The sequence below is a fragment of the Drosophila sulfurigaster genome, chromosome 3, assembly GCF_023558435.1.
Source record: "Drosophila sulfurigaster albostrigata strain 15112-1811.04 chromosome 3, ASM2355843v2, whole genome shotgun sequence".
Classification (NCBI taxonomy): Eukaryota; Metazoa; Arthropoda; class Insecta; order Diptera; family Drosophilidae; genus Drosophila; species Drosophila sulfurigaster.
This window is the reverse complement of record NC_084883.1, coordinates 32,784,822-32,804,324: the sequence shown is the minus strand read 5'-3', so window position 1 is coordinate 32,804,324 and position 19,503 is coordinate 32,784,822. Positions and strand designations below refer to the sequence as shown.

Genomic DNA, 19,503 nt, shown 5'->3' with positions numbered 1-19,503 from the left:
GCCGCCGGCCACTAAACTCACTCGCAACTGTAAATCTAGTTGGGGATGTGTAACACAGTTACATGCTAGGAGAAGAACTTTGCGACACATTTGATTAAAAATGTATTAAGTTAGTTGCTACACCTGAAGTTAATAAATTTGCCAACCACTTGATTTGTGTGTTCTGCCATTTAGGACCAAAATTAATTTGAATTTATTGCCCCGCATTCAAGCTCAAGCTCGAGCTGTATGCTGTATGCTGTAAGTGCGAATTCATGTTACTTACACAGAGAGTGAGTATACGCCGCGTTTGCCACGCAAATTAATTAAAACCATTTTGCATTTGAGAGGGACGTTGGAGAGTGAGGAAGTGGCAGGCGGCAGTGGCTATATATTAGCTGATGCATTACTTTTGGACTCTAATTGAATTAAAGGCTCTCTCCAAGACGGCGTCAGCCAGAGAGAGATAGAGAGCTAGAGAGAGAGAGAGCATTATAATTAAAAGCGGTCGGCCAATAATCAATTGGCAGCACAGCTGGAGACAGGTACCACTGACAGTTAACAAAGCAACGTGGCAACGGCAGCAACAGTGAGTGTGGCAGCAACAGGCCAACAACGCGTTGACTGTATTCGAGAGTAATAGAAATAAATTGGCGCCACACGCTGCTCAACAACTTCTTGTCCATTGTCTTGCCACGACGACAGTCAAGTGGCACTTGTGCTGCTGCTGATGCTGCTGCTGCTCGCCACGGCTGCTCCGGTTACGCCAATGTATCTCTGTCTCTGAGTGTCACGGCGAGTCGAGTGTGTGTGTCAGTGTGTGTGTGTGTGTTTGAGCTTAACTCATGAATTGCCAAGTGAGCCAGTTGCCAGGCAGCTGCTTAAACCTAATGAAGCGACATCTCACCAAGTGTGTGTCAGTCGCCTCTCCACGTGTGTGTGTGTGTGTGTGTGTCTGTGCCATATCTGAGCTGAACTGAGCTGAGCATAGTATGCGCATCCCATTCATTTATGTGTTTTTTTGCATGCCCCATTAAGGCGCACGTAATTAAATCTAACTTTATTAGCACTTTTACTCGAATGAGCGAACGAGGTAAAGCATTTGACGTGTTTGCATGCTGCAGACTCTTTCTCCTTAGCACACCATCCTCCATCACATCTCCCCGCACCACCCGCCTCCTCCACCCTCGACCAACATCATTCGACCCACTCGAAACACATACATCAGACTAAATACCTATTAAATATGTGCCATTGTTCGGACATGTGAATGGAGCAATCGTAAAGTTGGCTAAATAAGTCATGAAAAAACTGTTGCATACTTTCAGGTTGTATGTGCTAAATCGACAGCAGCTTAAAAGTATGCTACAGTTTAATCGCTTGAAAGGCATTCTACACAATCCCCAATCACAGTCATTTCTTTTTAGCAATTGTTTCTTTCTGTTATTCCAACTAGAAATAGATCACAACAAAAAAAAAACAAAATATTTGTACATTTAAGTTATTGAACTCTTGTTGTTGCCGTTAATTGTTGTTGAATGTTGTTGTTAATTGCAGTTGTTGTTAAAGGCCCAGCCACCTGTAACCACCACCAACCACCACCACCAACCAACCAACCAACCAACCAACCAAACAACCAACCAACCAAAAACCAACCACTCAACACTTTTAACCACTCTTATCAGCCTCCACTCTTTCTCTCTCTCTCTCTCTTTTATTCTCTTTCATGTAGCAGTTCCCATACAAAAATAAAAAATATTTATATAAACAACAAAACATAATGTTTATCAATGGACAACTTGCAATTAATTTTACTATCTGCTCACGTTTCTCTCGTTTTCCAATGACAACAACAACAACAAACAACCGAATAAAACAACAAACAATACAAATCATAAATTAATGCAAACAAAAAATAATAACAAAACGACAACGACAACGACAACGAAAACGAAAACAACAAAACAATCAACAACGATTGCAATTTTCAACTGAAATTGCGCTTGCCATTGCGTTTGTGTACGCTTTGTGTGTGTGTGTGTGTGTGTCGTTTGTGGTGTGCGGCAGCTGAACGTAGCAAGGCCACGCCCACTGGCAAATTGTGCCGTGTTGCCGCCATCGACGGCGACGCTGACGTTGACTTCGATGCTTCGAGTGACTCTGACGTCAATGATGACGATGATGATGATGATGATGCGGACTCTGATGACGATGATGATGATAATGACGATGAACGATGGCGGCCAAGAGCATTGAATGACGACAGAGAAACCACAACATCGCCAATAGCAATACATCAAAACAACAATAAGTTAAAATCGACAGAAACAGCAACAGCAACCAAAACAACAAAAACAACGAGTACACAAAAATTAGCGCCTCGCGAGAGTTTTCCGGAAATAATGCAGCCTCGTCTATCGCTAAACGGCATGTTGAATCCGCCGTATCCATCGTTGATGCCATCGCCGCGTCCGCTATATCGCGACCATAGCTCCAGGTCGATCAATCCGCTGACCGCATACGAGCAGCAAATGGCCGAGCTCGATGGCAGCTTCTATGGCAGCAATGCGGCATATTTGGGCGCTGGCATGGGCGGCAGTGCTGGCGGCGCCACAACTTGCACCAATTTGACTGTGGGTGGTGCAACTGGGCAGTCAACTGCCAACTGTGATGCAGCAACTGCAATTGGTGGAGGAGGTGGAGGTGGAGTTGGAGTTGGTGCTGGTGTCAACAACAACACTGCTAACAGCTCTGGTGGTGGTGCCTTTCACACAACCGAACTGTCAATCACACCAACAATGCCCGCTGATGAGCAGTTTATCGATTTGGGTAGCCTGCGTCGCTTCTCAATCGATCGACAGAGCTTTCTCGGTAAGGTGCAGTCCTTGCATGTCTTACTCTCTCTCTCTCACTGTCTATTTCTGTGTGTGTGTGTGTGATGCTCCTCTTTGTCCCTTTGCTCCTCAGAATAACAACTGTGATTACATTTTACATTAGCTGACCACTAATTGTATCGAATCTGCCTTTACAGATCTAGGACCCAAGTTTGGCATGTCCCAGCCGAAATTCGGCCAGAGCGTCTCGCAACAAGGTTTCTTCACGTCGCATGACAGCCTGGCCACACCATGCGCCTCACGAGCATCCAACTCGCATATGGCCACCGTAAGCACTGCCTCCGAAATGGATTTACTGCACAACAAGCAACGGCACAACAACAAATCGCGCGGCCGTCTGAAAACCACAAGCGGCGATCAGCCGCTCCTGGGCACCTGGAATCGTTCCACTGGCCGCGGCTCGCAGGATAACACGTTGTCCGGCGGTGGCGGTGCCACCAGCGTACTTATGGGCCACAACCAGTACGGCGGCAACTACTGCAACGGCACCGATCGGTAAGCTTATGTTCTACAGAGTAGAATTGCATGAAGAAGAGCAAGCGTATGCGTTAGATAGAAGAATGCAACTCCCATTCGATTATGATTCTGACATACGAATACCTCTATGGCTGGTGAGCTTGAACAGTAAAGAAAGAAGACCAAAGACCGTGCGTCTGTATCAGCACCAGGCCTTACATTTTCTAGACATACTCGTATGTGTTTAGAGTAAGAGTTACTAAACTTGGCTTGAATAAAACTTTTTAAAGAACATGTAATTTTAAGGCCCCTGGGTTTAACCGCTTTGCTCGCAAACTTTAATAACAATATTACATACTTTTGGTACTTATAATTTAAACATATCATTAGAAAAATAGGTCATTCTTACGAGTAAATTTGTTTTAAAAAACATAAAAGTCAATTTGTGAAATAAATTAAGCATGGGTAGCGGATATGTCAGTAGCTTATTTTAAGTACTTACTTATTAGCTACTACCTTTTATCATAGCTTTCTTTTTATCCGATTTTTTTCTCAATTTATTCATCTCTCTCTCTCTGTCTCTTATCTCCCCATAGCTACCCGCGCTCGCGTTCACAGCAGCAATCGCACCACAATGCCGGTCAGCAGCCGCATCACCCATACCAGCTGCAGCACTCTGCCTCCACGGTGTCGCACCACCCGCACGCTCACGGTCCGCCCTCGCAGGGCGGTCCAGGGCCACCTCATGGCGGCCATCCACACCAGACACCGCATGGCGGCGGCGGCGGAAGCGGTGGAGCTGGTGGCGGACATGCGGCACAGCCGCATCACCAGAAACCGCATCGCACTGCCTCGCAACGGATACGCGCCGCAACAGCTGCCCGCAAGCTGCACTTTGTGTTTGATCCGGCGGGGCGGCTCTGTTACTATTGGTCGATGGTGGTGTCGATGGCCTTTTTGTACAACTTCTGGGTGATAATTTACCGCTTCGCCTTCCAGGAGATCAATCGACGCACGATTGCGGTCTGGTTCTGTCTGGACTATCTGTCCGATTTCCTCTATCTGATTGACATATTCTTTCACTTTCGCACCGGCTACCTGGAGGATGGTGTCCTGCAGACGGACGCACTGAAGCTGCGCACTCACTACATGAACTCAACAATCTTCTACATCGACTGCCTGTGCCTGCTGCCGCTGGACTTTCTCTACTTGTCCATTGGCTTCAATTCGATATTGCGCAGCTTTCGGCTGGTGAAAATCTACAGATTCTGGGCCTTCATGGACCGCACCGAACGGCATACGAATTACCCAAATCTGTTTCGTTCGACGGCCCTGATACACTATCTGCTTGTGATATTCCATTGGAACGGTTGCCTCTATCACATCATACACAAGAACAACGGATTCGGTTCACGCAATTGGGTCTATCACGACTCGGAGTCCGCGGATGTCGTCAAACAATATCTGCAGAGCTATTACTGGTGCACGCTGGCCCTGACGACAATTGGCGATCTTCCGAAGCCGCGATCGAAGGGCGAGTATGTGTTTGTGATATTGCAATTGCTATTCGGCCTGATGCTGTTTGCCACCGTCTTGGGGCATGTGGCAAACATTGTGACGTCTGTGAGTGCGGCGCGCAAGGAGTTTCAAGGTGAGTCCTGAGTATATTAATTAAATGTTCCACATTCAATTTGAGATGATTAAGAAATCTGTTGGGGGTGGGGGGTCAGTCATAAAGTTGACTCAACAATCAAATGAAATGAATGCCGAAGCAAGCAGTTAGACGAGAGACATTTGGAGAATGTATTCAAATGGATTCAAATCTAATCTAAAACACGTTTTGGCTAGCATCTTATCAGGCACAGAATGTGTATAAATTGTTGTTACTTGTTTTGTGGTTTCAATATTTACGAGCTGCTTGATTAAACTGTTGCTTGGAGAGCAGGGTTAGATACGCACAAACAGCACACACAAATGTACATACATATGGGAATGATAATCCGCAGCTAACACACAATGACAGACAGACAGATAGACAGAGAGAAAGATACACACACATAAATGGAACCTGGGGGTTGGATGCTACAAAACATTTGACAAAACAGAACAATGAGCAAAGCTCTCAAAAGTATGCAAAACTTTTTGGCTTTACCATTTTAGCTGCTTAAACTGAGGGAAAATTGTGTATGTGAGAGGCAATTGTATATACGTATACGTAATATTCAACGTCAACTGACTTAGAGAGACACACTGTGAAAGAGAGAGAGAGAGACGTTGTCCTTTTGTGTCAGACAAAACTCTGGGTGGCACTTGAAACGAAACGAACTACTACGACTACTTACTGCTTACTACTTACAATTTACTACTTCAACAACAACAACAACAACAACTAGAGCTACAACTTGAACTGGCTCCTTGAGAAGTGCAGCCTCTTGTGAGCTCACTAGGCCATGAGGCCATTAGCTAAATGAACTCGTTTATTTGGCCCATAAATAACTAGAGAAATGCAAGTGTCGTCATTCCCATTGCACTCTCTTTCTCTCTCGTTCTCGTGCTCTTTCTCTCTCTCTCTGTCTTTTGCTGTCTGTCTGTTTAATTCCAAAGACGCGACCATGTCAAAGTGGAATGCGGCAAATGAAGGCGAGTCTCTCTTGGCTTTCATTAGGCGATGTCAGCTGAAAATATTAAGGCCACTCAACAAAAAAAAAACAAAATAAGTAAATAAAAGGAGGAAGAAAAGAAAAGAAAAATGCCCCAGGGACAGCAGTTGCTCTCCTCTATGGTGGACATTGGCCAGCAGCAGCTGGAAGCTGCAGCTTAAGGCAAACAAAGCAATTCTTCACACACCGCCTCTTTCGCTTTTTTCCCATTTCCCTGCTCATTGACGGGCAAGCACCTCACACATGAGTTGAAACTGCTTTCCAGCTGGCAGCCAGCATGTTTACACAACACTTTTCATGTGTACGAATGTTGCATCCACACAAGGGAGCAGAGAGTGGAAAAGGGAGAGGGAGATAGAGCAAGGGAGAGAAGGCAAAAAGTCAGCAAGCAAAAGCTCAGCGGCTTAATGGACGAAACGTGCTGCTGCATTAATTTCTGGTTTTATGCACTCAACTTTTTCTCATATTTGCATGCAGCAAATCTCAATTTTTATTGCACCATTGAAATTTTAGTTCACCCCATTTTTGTGACTAGTGAAATTCTGTGGATCTGACGGGTGGCTTTAAATAGTTTAGAAATTGTTCAAGGTTAATGTGTTGCCAATTTTTGGTATCCATATCAGATAGCAGTAGAATGCTCTCCTCCTTGCTGAGATGCTCACCAAAATTGGCCATCACAATGCGCAGATCGTGAGCATCAAAGAATCCATAGCCAGTGCGATTGAACATCTGAAACGCTTGCAGCAGATTCTCTTCGCTCTCGATGTCCAGCACACGTGGCACAATGAACGTAAGAAACTCACTGAAGGTGATCACACAGTTCTGATCCAAATCCACAGTTCGAATGAGATCATGGAGTTCCGCTTCGGTTGGCTCAATGCCCACGGCACGCGTCATCAAACGTAGCTCGTTAAACGACATAAGTCCATCGCCATTAACATCATATTTATCGAAGACGTCTCGCAGTTCATTGACTAGCTCCACAGGCGCTTCGTTCATTGAAATCAAATGCTGCATTTGCTAAGCTTTAGATGAAACAAATTCAACGTGTGTCCCACAAACATCAACGAATAACAAATAACGTAGTATATAACATATAACGAACGAACGAAAAACTAACTGACAATCAACTCAGAGCCTCAAACTCGAAAAGTGGAGGCTAATAAAACACTTAGGTGACCGTTGCGCATCGCTGAGTTGGCAACTTTTCACGTAGTTTCGTATCAGCAGCAGAAGCAGGAGGAACCGACCGCAGCGAAACTTTGCCTCGCATAATAATACATCATATAACCATGGGCATGCAACGAGAGAGAACCATCCATCAATTTGTCAATTCAGCGCTTGCCGCTTCAAGTGCGCGCGCTCAGCCACCCCAAAAGCCAAGCGAATGATGTTAGGAAAAGCGGGGGGATAAGAGGGGAAAGGAAGGTGGATAAGGGAGTGCGAGGAGCCTGTGGCAGGCATGAAAGGCAAGCAAAAACCGCAATAAAAACATGGACATGAAATCAAATGCAGCTCTTCTTCTGGTGACGCTCAAATGCTCTCTGAAGTACGCACACTGGTCGTATGAATAACATAACAGCAAATATAACTCATACGCCTCATTCAACCAGCAATTTTGTTCAATTTAATCAAAATAACAAGCAACTTTAGTAGTTGTTGGCTACAAGAAGAGAAATATAATCGTTAAAGTTCTTGGAAGCGGGAAATTCGATTAAAGCTTGCGTTGAATAAATGAGTACCAAGAATTAATTTAAATTTCAAATTTGATACTAATAGGAACTTTAAAGCATAGAATAGAAAGTAAAAGAGATTTATAAATCTTCAAATTATATGATTATATCAACTTTAAAGAAAATGCCAAATTAATGACTGCAAATCTTAAAAAAAAAAGTGATTAATTATAATGTAAATTTACGAATTCGAAGCATTCATGATGATGAGCATATATTTTAATTGCATTTAACTTTAGTGAAAGTATGAAAAGTGAATAAAAGGTTATTTATTTAAAATAAATCGGTTGAAAGCACTTTGAACAGGTCCTTATCTTGTTCTGCTTCCGATAATATATTGCTGCTCGAATGGAATATTAATGAGAATTTGTGCCTTGTTCTTTTTTATGATTACACAGCATTAAATACTTATTAACCCGAAACAACTTGACATTTTCCGCTGATCTCTCTATGACACTTGCAAAAATTCGTATTCTTTAGCTGTTGCTGTGTATTCAGTTTTATTTTCCCTATCTCTCGGTCACTCGGTGTCTTGTGTCTTGGACTGTTGCCAGCGAATATTGCAAATTCCTCTAGTCATGGCTTAGAGCGTAACACTTTAGTGATGGCGAATGGCGATGGTGATGGCCTTCTGCTACATTAACCCGACTTGCCTGGCCAACAACAACTTAAAAACTTATATATATTTACTTAGGAACTGCCAACCCAACTCGTGCTGCACCTTCAGCTCTCGCTGCCCTTCGTTCTCCGCTCCTCTGTTTGTCTATCAGTCTTCAGCTGGATGAAAATTGATTTTCAAATAGTTGGCCAGCCTTTTTTCAAATTTGATTGACGTTATTACATTACATAACATCACATCAGGCGCACAGCCAACAACGCACTGACATATATACTACATACATATATTTGTATGTATGTACATACATATAAAAATTAAAAAATATAGCAAAAAAGAAAGTAGAACGTTGGGGAAGCTGGGGGACTTACACAAGCAGCTGGTTTAAGTTATTCATCCATTTAGCCCCACTTACGGACGGAGCTCAACTCGACTCAACTCAACTCGACTCGTGCTGACTGCCTGGCAACAACAAGTGGAAAACTGTCATTATATTTGAGTTATTGATGGTTTTTCAAAATCGTTTTTAGCAACAATGTTGTTGCTCGGCACACACAAGCATACCAACACACGCACACACACACACACACAGTCACAGCGAGAGTTACATTTACGCTTAGTTAAACGCAATGGCTGCGGCTTGTTAACGCCAAACAGGCGCAAACTTTAAATGCCGTGTGCTGGCTGCTCTGGCGTCTAAATGGGCGTGCATGTGTGTGTGTGTGTGTTAGTGTTTGTGGGTGTTGGTGTGTGAATAGTTGTGGCTGTCAGCGTTGCTGTTTGCTGTTTTAGGTTTGTTTCGGCGCTATTCAAAAATGCCATTCAAAATTATGTTAATTTCTTTTGTTGCTGCTTCTGCTGCTGCTGTCGTAATGTAATTATTATCGTAAATAGTTTTTTATGCAAATTAGACGTTGGCAGCGCTGTCAACACACTTTTGATTGATGTGCTGCTGCTGCCTGTTCAGTAAGGTCTCTCTCTCGCTCAGTTCTCCACGCACATTCTCCACTCGCGTCTCTCCACACTCTCCAGCTCAGCAGTCATGTGTGTAAAGTTGACGCGCTCTGCAGTTGTTCTTGTTGTTACAGTTTTGTTGTTGGTTGCTGTTCACTTGCTGCCTTTTTGCTGCAATTGTTTACTGCAATTAAAACAATTTATGCGCTCAATTTACGCACGCACACAGACTTGCACACATAGACACACACTGACAATTGCATGGCGCAGTGCTCTGAGATTTGTAGTGCCTTACGTGGGGGATTTGCAGCCATTTCGACTTGAACCCGTTTCTCGTTTACTTTCCTCTCTTACTCTTTCACTCTCTCTCTCTCTCTCGCTCTGTGCTCTCCCCTTCGCCTATTTTATTGCTGTTTTTTCCTTTTTTGTGTGTGTGCGAGCAACTGTTGTTGTTGTTGCTGTTGCTCTCGCACTTGGAGCGCGCGTCTAAAAATAGCACTGAGCGTTGTACGCACGGTTGCTTGGCCGTAACGGGGCATTGAAAGGGACAGCGAAAGAGGGGAGAAGGAGAAGGGACAGGGGACGCACAATTCGCATTCGGTGCGCTCTTTTGCCTTTTGCCTTTGCTTTCTTCTGTCCTGGCGAGCAGCTAAAGCAACAGCAACAGCAACATCATCAGCAGTAGCTGCGTCCATTATCCACTTTAACTTGCCGCCTTGCTCGCTGTAAGTGTGCGTCTGTGTGTGTGTGTGTTTGTGTGTGACTGTATGTGTATGTGTTTGAATTCGGTTGGTTGGTTGTTGTTGTTCGTTTCGCTGTTTGCTTACGCTTGCCACAACTACAGCAACAACAGCAGCAATGCTTCGTCGCGTGACTTGTATGTGTGTGTGTGTATGGCACAGCTTCTTCGCTCAATGTATGCGCATGTATGTGTGTGTGTGTGTGTTTATGTTTGCTGCTGCTTATGCCCTACAGCTGTAACCGTGCGTCCCTAGCTATGTGTTCGTATGTTTGGGTTACTCACTCGCTCTCGCTGTGTGTGTGTGTGTGTGTGTGTATTTGCTTCTCTCTCTATGTGTGTGTGTGTGTATTCCAATCAATATTGTAGACGCAGTCGACGCTGTTGGCCGCTTTTGCCCATTAAGCTGCATGTACCGCAACTTACGGTTGTATTTTTAGAACATGGCTTTTTGTTGTTGCTCTTGCCCCAGTTGCTGCTGTTGTTCTCGTTGTTGTTCTTCTTGTTGTTTTTGTTCTTGTTGTTATTCTTGTTGTTGCTAGTATTATATGGCATGTAGCTGCTCTTTAAGGGCAAAATATTCCATTATCCTTGAAAAAGCGAAGGATTTTGCCCCTGATGCTGATGGTGCATGCAACAAACACTGCAGCTGGCATTCGCATTGTTATTGTTATTGTTATTGTTATCGCATTGCTGGCTAACGGAGCGCATTTATTTTTGTTTGCCGCCTGAACAAATCCAGAAGAGCATCCATCGTTGAGGCACTTCATCATCAGCTCTCAACTAGCAGCAGAAGCAGCACCAGCATCAGCACCAGCAGCAGCTGCCAGCAGACCGCATATGCATAATTAATGATACAAATTGGTTTCTGGAAAACGCAGCGCACAAAACATGAAAGAGGAAACTCAGCCGCCCCTTTCTTCACTTCAGCCCCTTACCGAAAAATGTGAAAGTCTCGCACGTAATACAATTATCCCAGACCCGCATAAGGAGAGAGCTCAAGAGTCCTTGCATCCAACACAAACTGCTTCTTTAAGGCTGGCAAATAAATTACGAGTATTTTCATAATTCACATTTACCCCAGAAGACATGCAATTGCTGGCGGAAATTAATGAAAACCTTTTTGCATGTAAATACGAGCACTAAATACCCAAACACTTTGCAAGCATTTTGCAAAACTGGCAAAATGCCAAATGTATTCCAAATTGCATTGAGCATAAAAGCAATCTTTAGGCATTGCCTAACATAATATCGCATACCAATTTCCAATGTCAACTTAATTTCCCACAAATTCCGACATTCAAGTGTGCAATTCTTTTGCTTTTGCTGAGAAATAAATTCCATGGCAGCTCAATTCTGTTGCACAGCAATTTCAATGTTGTTTGTTAAGAATATGTTACACAAAGCGGATTTTTCTTTCTGTCTTCTTGTGTTAAACAGCTTTATATATTTTTAATGACAGCAAAGTTTACATGAAAGTATTTGAGGAAGGTTTCAAGAGAATTTACAACAAATGGAATATTATATTTTAAATGCTGAACGGTTGTGTGAAATGTATATAAAGGGAAATATAGATTTAGCATAATATTTGTACCCGCTACTTATAAGGTAGAAGGGTAAGAATAACTTTGTGCCGGCAGGAAATGTATGTAACATGCATATAGTATATTATTTAAATAATACCACAGTGTTGTGTTTTTACTTTAAATGGATAGCGGGTATCTCACAGTCGAGCACACTCGACTGAAACTTTCTTGTTTTTATTTAATCAATTTTTAATTTAGGGTTTGGAAGACAATTTTATGTAGCTGTTTAATGTATTCATCAGAAATTGGGAAAAACTAACATTCAATGAAAATTTAAATCCAATGTATTCCATTTAAATTATAGTAGCTTTTTGTAGAGAATTTTCTGCTGCGTCTTAATGTTATTCAAATTAAAACATATAAAATGGTTGGAAACAAACCATCATTTTAAATCATATAAATTTAATCTCAACCAAATTGATGATTTATCAAAAAAAAAATATGTAAATAAATTTTGTATAGTGTTTGTTTTTCGATGGCGAATATGTTATGTGAAAATATAAATGAAGTTCGTTGTATTTCTTTTTTCATAAGTTAATTTCCTATAAATATGAAAATAAATGTGAATAAGAATTTTTGTTTAACAAAAAACGAATTTTTGTTTATCAAAAACTATTATTGATGCAATTTAAAGCATTGAAATAAATATATCTAATTACTCCACTCTCTGTATTAAAGTTTATTTCAGTAATAAAGTTGAACTACTCAAAAGCCAATCCGTGGCAAATACATTGAATTATTATTATGACAATTGTCTCTGCGTTGTCGTAAAAACAAGCTCAGAAAGTTTGCAAAATTGCGAGTTCTCACATGCTCAGAAATATCAGATTCAAGATTTTCACATGGGAAAACAATCACAAGTTGTGGCATTGCATTTTTAAAGAGTTCTCCACATAGAAATAGCTTAAACAATTTAAAGAGTTTTCCAATGGAAATAGCTTAAGCAATTGCTCTCAGTTGTAAGCTCGAATCAGTTTCATCTCATCCTTGAGCATAGTTTATACTTAAGCTGTGTTTTCTTTTTTACAGTGTACGCTGGCACATCATATTTTCTCCTCCCATCCCCTTAACCATATAGCGTGCTGCATAACTTCCTTCTTTCATAGTTCGCCATAGCAAAGCAGATTCTTTGTCTTTTAGCTTCAGCATCAGCATCAGCTTCATATGCACAGCACAACGTCGTCCTTAAGTGGTTTCTAGTTAGTTTGAAATTTTCACTTGGCCAGTTCACTTCGCAACCTGCTGCCACTCCCCCACTTCTCCTTCAAACTCCCTCCCCACAAACGCCTTCGCATAGTCTGGATTGCATTCAGCTTTCCTTTAGTGTGCATTTTTTTTGTTGTCTTGGGCTTATGAAAAGGCCGGAAGAGCAAGTTTTTGTCACGCATATTTACTGTTTGTATAAACTCGAGATGCTTTCCCTTACACTCCTCCCCCCGCCCTCCCGCTCACTCTCCGGGCAGTCAGCAACCGCTGTTGCAGTTAGCGCTGAAAAACTTGCAGCAGTTTGTTTGGCAACAGACAATGGCTTGAACTTTTGCACCCGGATTTTTTATTGTTACACCACAAAAGGCAAAACTCACATATGACGCCAACTTTTCCTGTGCCGACGGCGACATTTGTCTTGCCCGATTGCTAGATTGCTCGCTTGCCAGATTCCCAGATTGCCAGATTGCCGGATTGTCAGTTTGTCAGTTTGTTCGACTGACAAACTGTCAGCTGCTCTGCTCGGTCATAGTTGTTGACAGTTGTTGAACTCTTGTAGCTGTAGCTGAGGCTAACAAGACAAAGCCTTACTCGCATGTGCAATATCTAAATGCAATTATAGTTACAGATTAGTGCTTAAGGTGGCAGGCGCCACAAATTGTGGCAGCAACAGCAGAAGCAGCAGCAGTAGCAACAGCAGAGGCAGCAGATCAAAATGCGCCTGTGGCAACTGTGGCCAAGCAGAGCATAAAATGAAAAATAAATAAGAAATAAAGGCAAGCGAAGAGAGAGAAATAACAAGAAAAACTATATTTCTCGCAACGATATCGAGCCGTTTGGGTTGTGATACCCCAGTTGGGGGGACATCTTAATAGAGGGTATGGCAAAGGAAAAACTGAAGAAATTGTGCGGCTGAATGCAGTTTTGCAAAACGCAACGCGACGGCAAAACATGGCCACGCCCAGTTGAGCAACTTGAGGGCAAAAATGGCAAATTCAATTTTGTGTGTCGACGGCAAAAGTGCAACGGAATGGAAAAAAGCAAAGCGTTGAAAGCAACTGTGTGGCATAAACTGGTTAAACTGCGTGTGCTGCATTGGCAGCAGCCACAGAATCAGGACTAAGGCCGAAGCTTAGAAAGCCAGACAGAAATTAAACAATCTGCAATAATTGCAACACAAACATAAAGTGTCATTCTAACCGCAATTATTATGCCACAGCCACACACACACACACAGCCACATTTATCTATGTCTATTTCTATATGCATAGATATATATATATTTTTTTTGGCAATTTCAATTTATTTTGCAAAAGCATAAAACACACATACGCCGCATACGCCAGGGGAATATGCAATTAATATTTAGATTGATTTTCAATGGCAACAAAACCCACAAAAGCGTAACGTGCCGAACATGGATTCATCCTCCTTTTTCCCCTTTCCTGCTGCCCCAATTCATCACCTCTCTCTTTCATCTCTACGTTGCGAATCCATTGCGGAATGCTTTCAGTGTCAGGCAGCCAAGCAGAACCGCAATAAAAATCGCTGTAATTTTGCATGCTGTCGCCGGGCAATCCGTGTGTATGTGTGTGTAAGTGTTTTTTTACTATCAGCAAGCAAACATATCCGTTGTGTGTCAGCTCTTGCAGTCCCTCCCATTCTCATTCTCGTTCTGATTCTCTGCTTTTCTTTGCTAGCTGTCGCTTTGTGCGTGCCAAGATGTTGCGTTGCCAGGCAAAAATAATCCCTGAATGCGTGCGGTTGCCAATTGGCAAGTTGTAAAGCACAAAAAGTATGCAAATGACAATCGATAACCGATAACCAATACCTCAGACAAACGTCCAGCAATATCTCTGACTCTGGAAAAAGCCACAAAGCATTCCCCAGCACTCAAAAAGAAAAATAAAATGCCAACCCAACCTCCGCCTCGAAGTATGCAATGCATAACAGTCTCGAGAAATATGTGTTCTCGCTATTTGTGTTAAAGCATGACTAGAGGCTTCACTTGGACCGTATTTATTTGCTCAAGTATATGTGCTTTAATGGTTTATCAATTCATTAGTTCAACTAAAAACTTTGTTAGTGAAAAACAGCGAAACTTATCGCATGTTTTAGCTGATAACAAGGTAAATTATAAGTCCCCCCCAACGAAGACTGTCAATTATTTCTATTTTTAAAAGACTTAATGTCCGTTCACTTGATGTTTTTCCCAGAAATACATTTTGATATGCCTTCTCTGACTTTTTCATATTTCCTCAATCAAGGTTGCAGGCCCGATTATCATTTTGTGTTTCTTTTTATCGAAAATGTGAGCTAATATTATGTGCTCTCCCTGATCATTAGCTTGCAAAGATACCTAATGAAGTTAATCAAAAATGAAATTGTTTTGTCCTATACAAACTGTACTACCTAAAAAATTCTCAATATTCACATAATTCCTCAATAATGTTTGCTGGGATTGCCTCTATTGGGTTATTAATAGATTGATGTGCTACACAAATTAAAGCTTTTATTTTCAATGCCTGAGGCAATCTTAAAATAGATAAGCAAAAGGAAAAGTCCTGATAAGAATTATCAAAGAGCAGTCAAAAGTGCGATAAACAATATCGTAGACAATACACGCGAATTCAGAGATTAGATAAGTTTATAAAAGCCAAACAATCGCTTTCGTAAAGTAAATAAAAATCTCAAGAGCTTTCAAGACTAATTACTAAAATAAAAATTAAAAAGCATTTACTTCTCATATCGTAAATAGACAGGCAAATACCTGGCTTAACAGAAGGACCAAGACCAACAAATGAATTGCTAAAATTAAAAGCAAAGTAGTTTGTTATTTGCATTGTTAGTATTAAAGGAATGCAAATCCCATCTTGTACTCAAGTGAACCAAGACTTTATTTATTTTATACAAATTATTTAACTAAAGTAAAAGAATAGTTTATAGTTAACCTTTAAAATATATGTATATATTTTTTAGAGCATTGAAAATTCGTTAACACAAATTGACAAATTCACAATCATAACTTTGATATAGTCCGTATTTAATTAACAAGCACCTGAACGCTTTCATAGCTATCCTGCTTTAGGCAAAGGCGGCTTGTGTACTGTTGAGGCCTCTGCTCGCAGACAGCAGATGACCACGACTCGCAATTGTACACCTCCAAGTGATAATCCGCAACGCCCCAAGTCTTCGAGGCGAGTAATAAACAATTGCCTGTTGACTGAGGTTGCCCTGTACCCCAAGGCAGATAGCTGGCCTCCTGGCCCGTTCCTTGCCAATAGTAGCTGCCAATCCTGCCCAGTCTATTGCCCGAGGTCCAGAAATTGAGCATAAACAATCCCGTAGCGTTGAGCCATTTATTGATTTCTTGCAGCTGTTCTTGATTCTGCAGACTAACCAATTCGGCGCCCAAGGAGCGACAATGGCGATCAGCCTCATACCAGCTATACCAATTGCTCACATTCTTCAGGCATGTATCTCCCACTCGAGTGAAGTTGGCTTGACAACCGGAATCGTTGCCGTTGACTTCATGAAGCTGGCACAGCACCAAACTGAGCACAGCGAAAGCGATTAACTTGTGCCACAACATGTTGAATAGCCAAAGAACAAATTACTAATTGAACATGGTCAGTTGGGGATTCCATTTATATAGCCAACGTTGGTATTCTTATCAAATGTCATAAGTGACATTTCAGCGTGGCGATAAGAATGTGGGAATAGCAATAAATTAGCCATATCTCTGGGAAGAACTGCTACGTGTGTTCGCTTCGAGTGTAATAAGATTGAATGATAATCATATATTACCTTTACAAATGTACAATGCGTTTTCTTAAAATGAAAACAATATTTTCATCCGTATATGATTCATCTATTTATCCACAAATTAAACTAATTTTAAAATTATCTGGACTTAGGCAGATTCTTGTCGAATTTTATGAATTACAATAAGATTGTATGATAGCTATATGTATTTTTCTTTTTATAAAAATATACGTTTATTATTAAAATGAAAAGAATATCTGTAAACTAAACAATTTTAAAACATTCTGGATTTTTACAAATTCTTGTAAACTTTTTTGTTTGGTTTGTAATAAGATTGAATGATAACTGTATATTACTTTCACAAAATTACGGTTTTTTTATTATGGAAAGAACATTTTCATTCTTATTAGTTAATAACCTGAATAACTTCAAAGCTTGCTGGATTTAGGCAAATTCTTGTTGACGTTGAAATTGTAGAATTTTGTGGTTGATGTTCGCAGATGTAAGCAACTGAACCTTCACAACTGAAAACCCAAAGACGGTAATATGCCATAAAAATATCAGACGAGACGAGCATTAGACAATTTGTTATAGTTGGCTGCGGTTGTCCACCAGCCCACGGCAAATAAGTTGCCTCTTTGCCAGTGCTCTGCCAAAAGTAAGTGCCGTTCTTGCCACCTAAACTGTTGCCCGATGTCCAGAAGTTATGCATATAAGATTGTCCTGAGTTGCTCAGCCATTGGTTTATCTCCTCCAGCTGAGTTGGAGTCTGCAGACTGAGTAATTCGGCTCCCAAAGATCGACAATTGCGATCAGCTTCGTATCAATTTGTCGTTTGAATAGAACTTATCAGGCACTTATCTCCCACACGAGTGAAGTTAGTTTTACAGCCTGGATTCACATCCTTACTGCTGACTTGAGGCAATTGACAAAATACCAAACTGAGAACAGAGCAAAAAATTACTTTATGCCACAACATGTTGGTTAACAAGTTAACTAATTGAATACGCTTTGTTGCGAAAGTCTTTTATGCGGTCTGCGTATTGATTTTGGCCATGACTATCTAAAGCTCTTAGCTTTGCGATAAGGTTGACAATCATAGGTTTAATAATATAGTAATGTATTATTTTTATCGAACCGAAAAACTCCCCATCAACCAAACAAAGCATACCAGCTACCAACTTAAAATTTACAAATTTAATACATTTGTATTATAAAACTTTCAATTTGTTGTTAAACATTTCTGCATTTTTTGAATAGCTTTAGACTTTTTAAAACAAGGTAAACAAATACCTTCTTCGGTAGCATTTGTTGTGATTCCATTTTATAATGCTTATACTCCTGTTTATTATAGACTTTCCCATAAGGAAACATATTAACTAGTTTGATGATAGGATGAGTAATGCGTAATGCTGCAATTAAAATTTCTTAAATATGTTTTTCATAATTATCATATTTCATTCATTTATTATTTCCGAATTAAAGTACAGAATATGAATTCCATTCCTTATTAAAAACAATAAATATATTTGAACACAACTTTTATTTAGTTAACCAGCACCTGAACGGTTTCGAAGCTGTCTGGCTTTAGACAGATTCGTGTTACATTACTCAAAGTATAATTCAGAGGAGCATGCTCACAGACTGAAGATATTACCATGCTGCAAAGAGTGACGGATAGGCGATAGTTCGCATTAAATATCTCAGAGGACTCGATCAACAGGCAATTGTCAATATGTATCGGTTGACCCGCTGCCCAGGGTATATAGGTTGCCTCTTTGCCAGTGCTTTGCCAAAAGAAGGTGCGATATTGATTTCCCAGGTTGTTGCCCGATGTCCAGTAATCCTTTGCGAATGGTTGTCCCGAGTTATTTAGCCATTGATTGAGCTCCAGCAACTGAATTGGATTCTGCAGACTAAGAAGACCGGCGCCTAGAGCGCGACAATTGCGATCAGCCTCATACCAGCCGTCTCGCTCTTCGACAATCAATAGACACTTGTCTCCCACACGGGAGAAATTTGTCCGGCAGCCGGGATTGGCATCGTCACTGGTGACTTGATGTAGCTGGCAGAGTACCAAACTGAGGACAGCGAAGGCGATTAATTTGTGCCACAACATGTTAAATGGGCAAAGAACAAATAACTAATTGCACATGGTCAGTTGGGGATGCCTTTTATACAGTGTCAATTTCAGCTACACTTATCTGTAGCTTATCAAAGTGCTGATAAACATGTGCTAGCAAAGATTGACAACGGTCAAGTGGATTGATAAGAAATTTAGAATTCGCTTTATGGCAGTCATAATAAATTCGTCATCGATTTGGGAAGAACTCCCAGCAAAGAAACGCCAAAGTTCTTTAACCAGCCTTCAAACAATTGATTAGAGCAGATATCTATGAGCGCTAGATGGCGCTGCAAACACTTTCGATTGACGTGCATACAAAGTGTATGTAGAATGTGAATGTAAATAACTTAGCTTAATGACAGCTGATGTTGCAGTTTGTATTAGAAAATCGGATAGTTGTAATGTGTGAATTTATATTAACCGTCAAAGACGTTATTTAGCTTTGACTGATAAAATTTGGCTCCTAAAATCAAGCGAGCTTTTTGTCTAGCAAAAGTGTCAAAAACTCTTTCAAAGTTGATAACTGCTAGTAATACTATCGCGAAATAACTTATCACTAATTGGCACGCGACTCATTATCAAAACGCTTAATGAATTTATTGCTTGACACTTGCATTTGTAGATTTTCTATAATTGTGCACCTGATACTGCCTTTTATATTTGGAAACAGAAATTACAGAATGGGTAGAAATATGATAGCGTTTGTTTTTACAATTAAAATAAATTGATTTTGTTGTACACACATAGAGGCATTGCTTCTTAAATGCTTGAAATTGAAATGCAACTCTTG

At 41.0% G+C, this 19,503-nt stretch overlaps 4 protein-coding genes across 9 annotated transcripts in view; 1 reads left to right on the top strand and 3 right to left on the bottom strand.

Annotated features, from left to right (window-relative positions):
* LOC133840740 (cyclic nucleotide-gated cation channel beta-3) overlaps positions 1 to 19,503 on the top strand; it is an 83,332-nt gene that overhangs the window by 54,443 nt on the left and 9,386 nt on the right. For 4 of the 6 annotated variants that reach the window (XM_062272776.1, XM_062272777.1, XM_062272775.1 and 1 more), the window contains exons 3-5: positions 2,047 to 2,850; positions 3,011 to 3,368; positions 3,926 to 4,980. In XM_062272776.1, the coding sequence (XP_062128760.1) occupies positions 2,047 to 2,850; positions 3,011 to 3,368; positions 3,926 to 4,980 (2,217 nt within the window). The remainder of the gene's footprint in view (positions 1 to 2,046; positions 2,851 to 3,010; positions 3,369 to 3,925; positions 4,981 to 19,503) is intronic. The other 2 variants (XM_062272779.1, XM_062272778.1) reach the window with 1 other exon arrangement.
* Positions 6,456 to 7,095, bottom strand: LOC133844595 (calmodulin-A). Its single transcript, XM_062278665.1, has one exon. The coding sequence runs from the start codon at positions 7,004 to 7,006 to the stop codon at positions 6,521 to 6,523; it is 486 nt and encodes a 161-aa protein (XP_062134649.1). The 5' UTR covers positions 7,007 to 7,095; the 3' UTR covers positions 6,456 to 6,520.
* Positions 15,741 to 16,439, bottom strand: LOC133842472 (C-type lectin 37Db-like). The gene has a single exon (XM_062275568.1). The coding sequence runs from the start codon at positions 16,413 to 16,415 to the stop codon at positions 15,867 to 15,869; it is 549 nt and encodes a 182-aa protein (XP_062131552.1). The 5' UTR covers positions 16,416 to 16,439; the 3' UTR covers positions 15,741 to 15,866.
* Positions 18,053 to 18,739, bottom strand: LOC133842377 (uncharacterized). The gene has a single exon (XM_062275439.1). The coding sequence runs from the start codon at positions 18,705 to 18,707 to the stop codon at positions 18,135 to 18,137; it is 573 nt and encodes a 190-aa protein (XP_062131423.1). The 5' UTR covers positions 18,708 to 18,739; the 3' UTR covers positions 18,053 to 18,134.

What these genes read in the sequence shown, in the direction of transcription:
- LOC133844595 (XM_062278665.1), bottom strand. Translation starts at nt 7,006, where the DNA reads ATGCAGCATTTGATTTCAATGAACGAAGCGCCTGTGGAGCTAGTCAAT.
- LOC133842472 (XM_062275568.1), bottom strand. Translation starts at nt 16,415, where the DNA reads ATGTTGTGGCACAAGTTAATCGCTTTCGCTGTGCTCAGTTTGGTGCTG.
- LOC133842377 (XM_062275439.1), bottom strand. Translation starts at nt 18,707, where the DNA reads ATGTTGTGGCACAAATTAATCGCCTTCGCTGTCCTCAGTTTGGTACTC.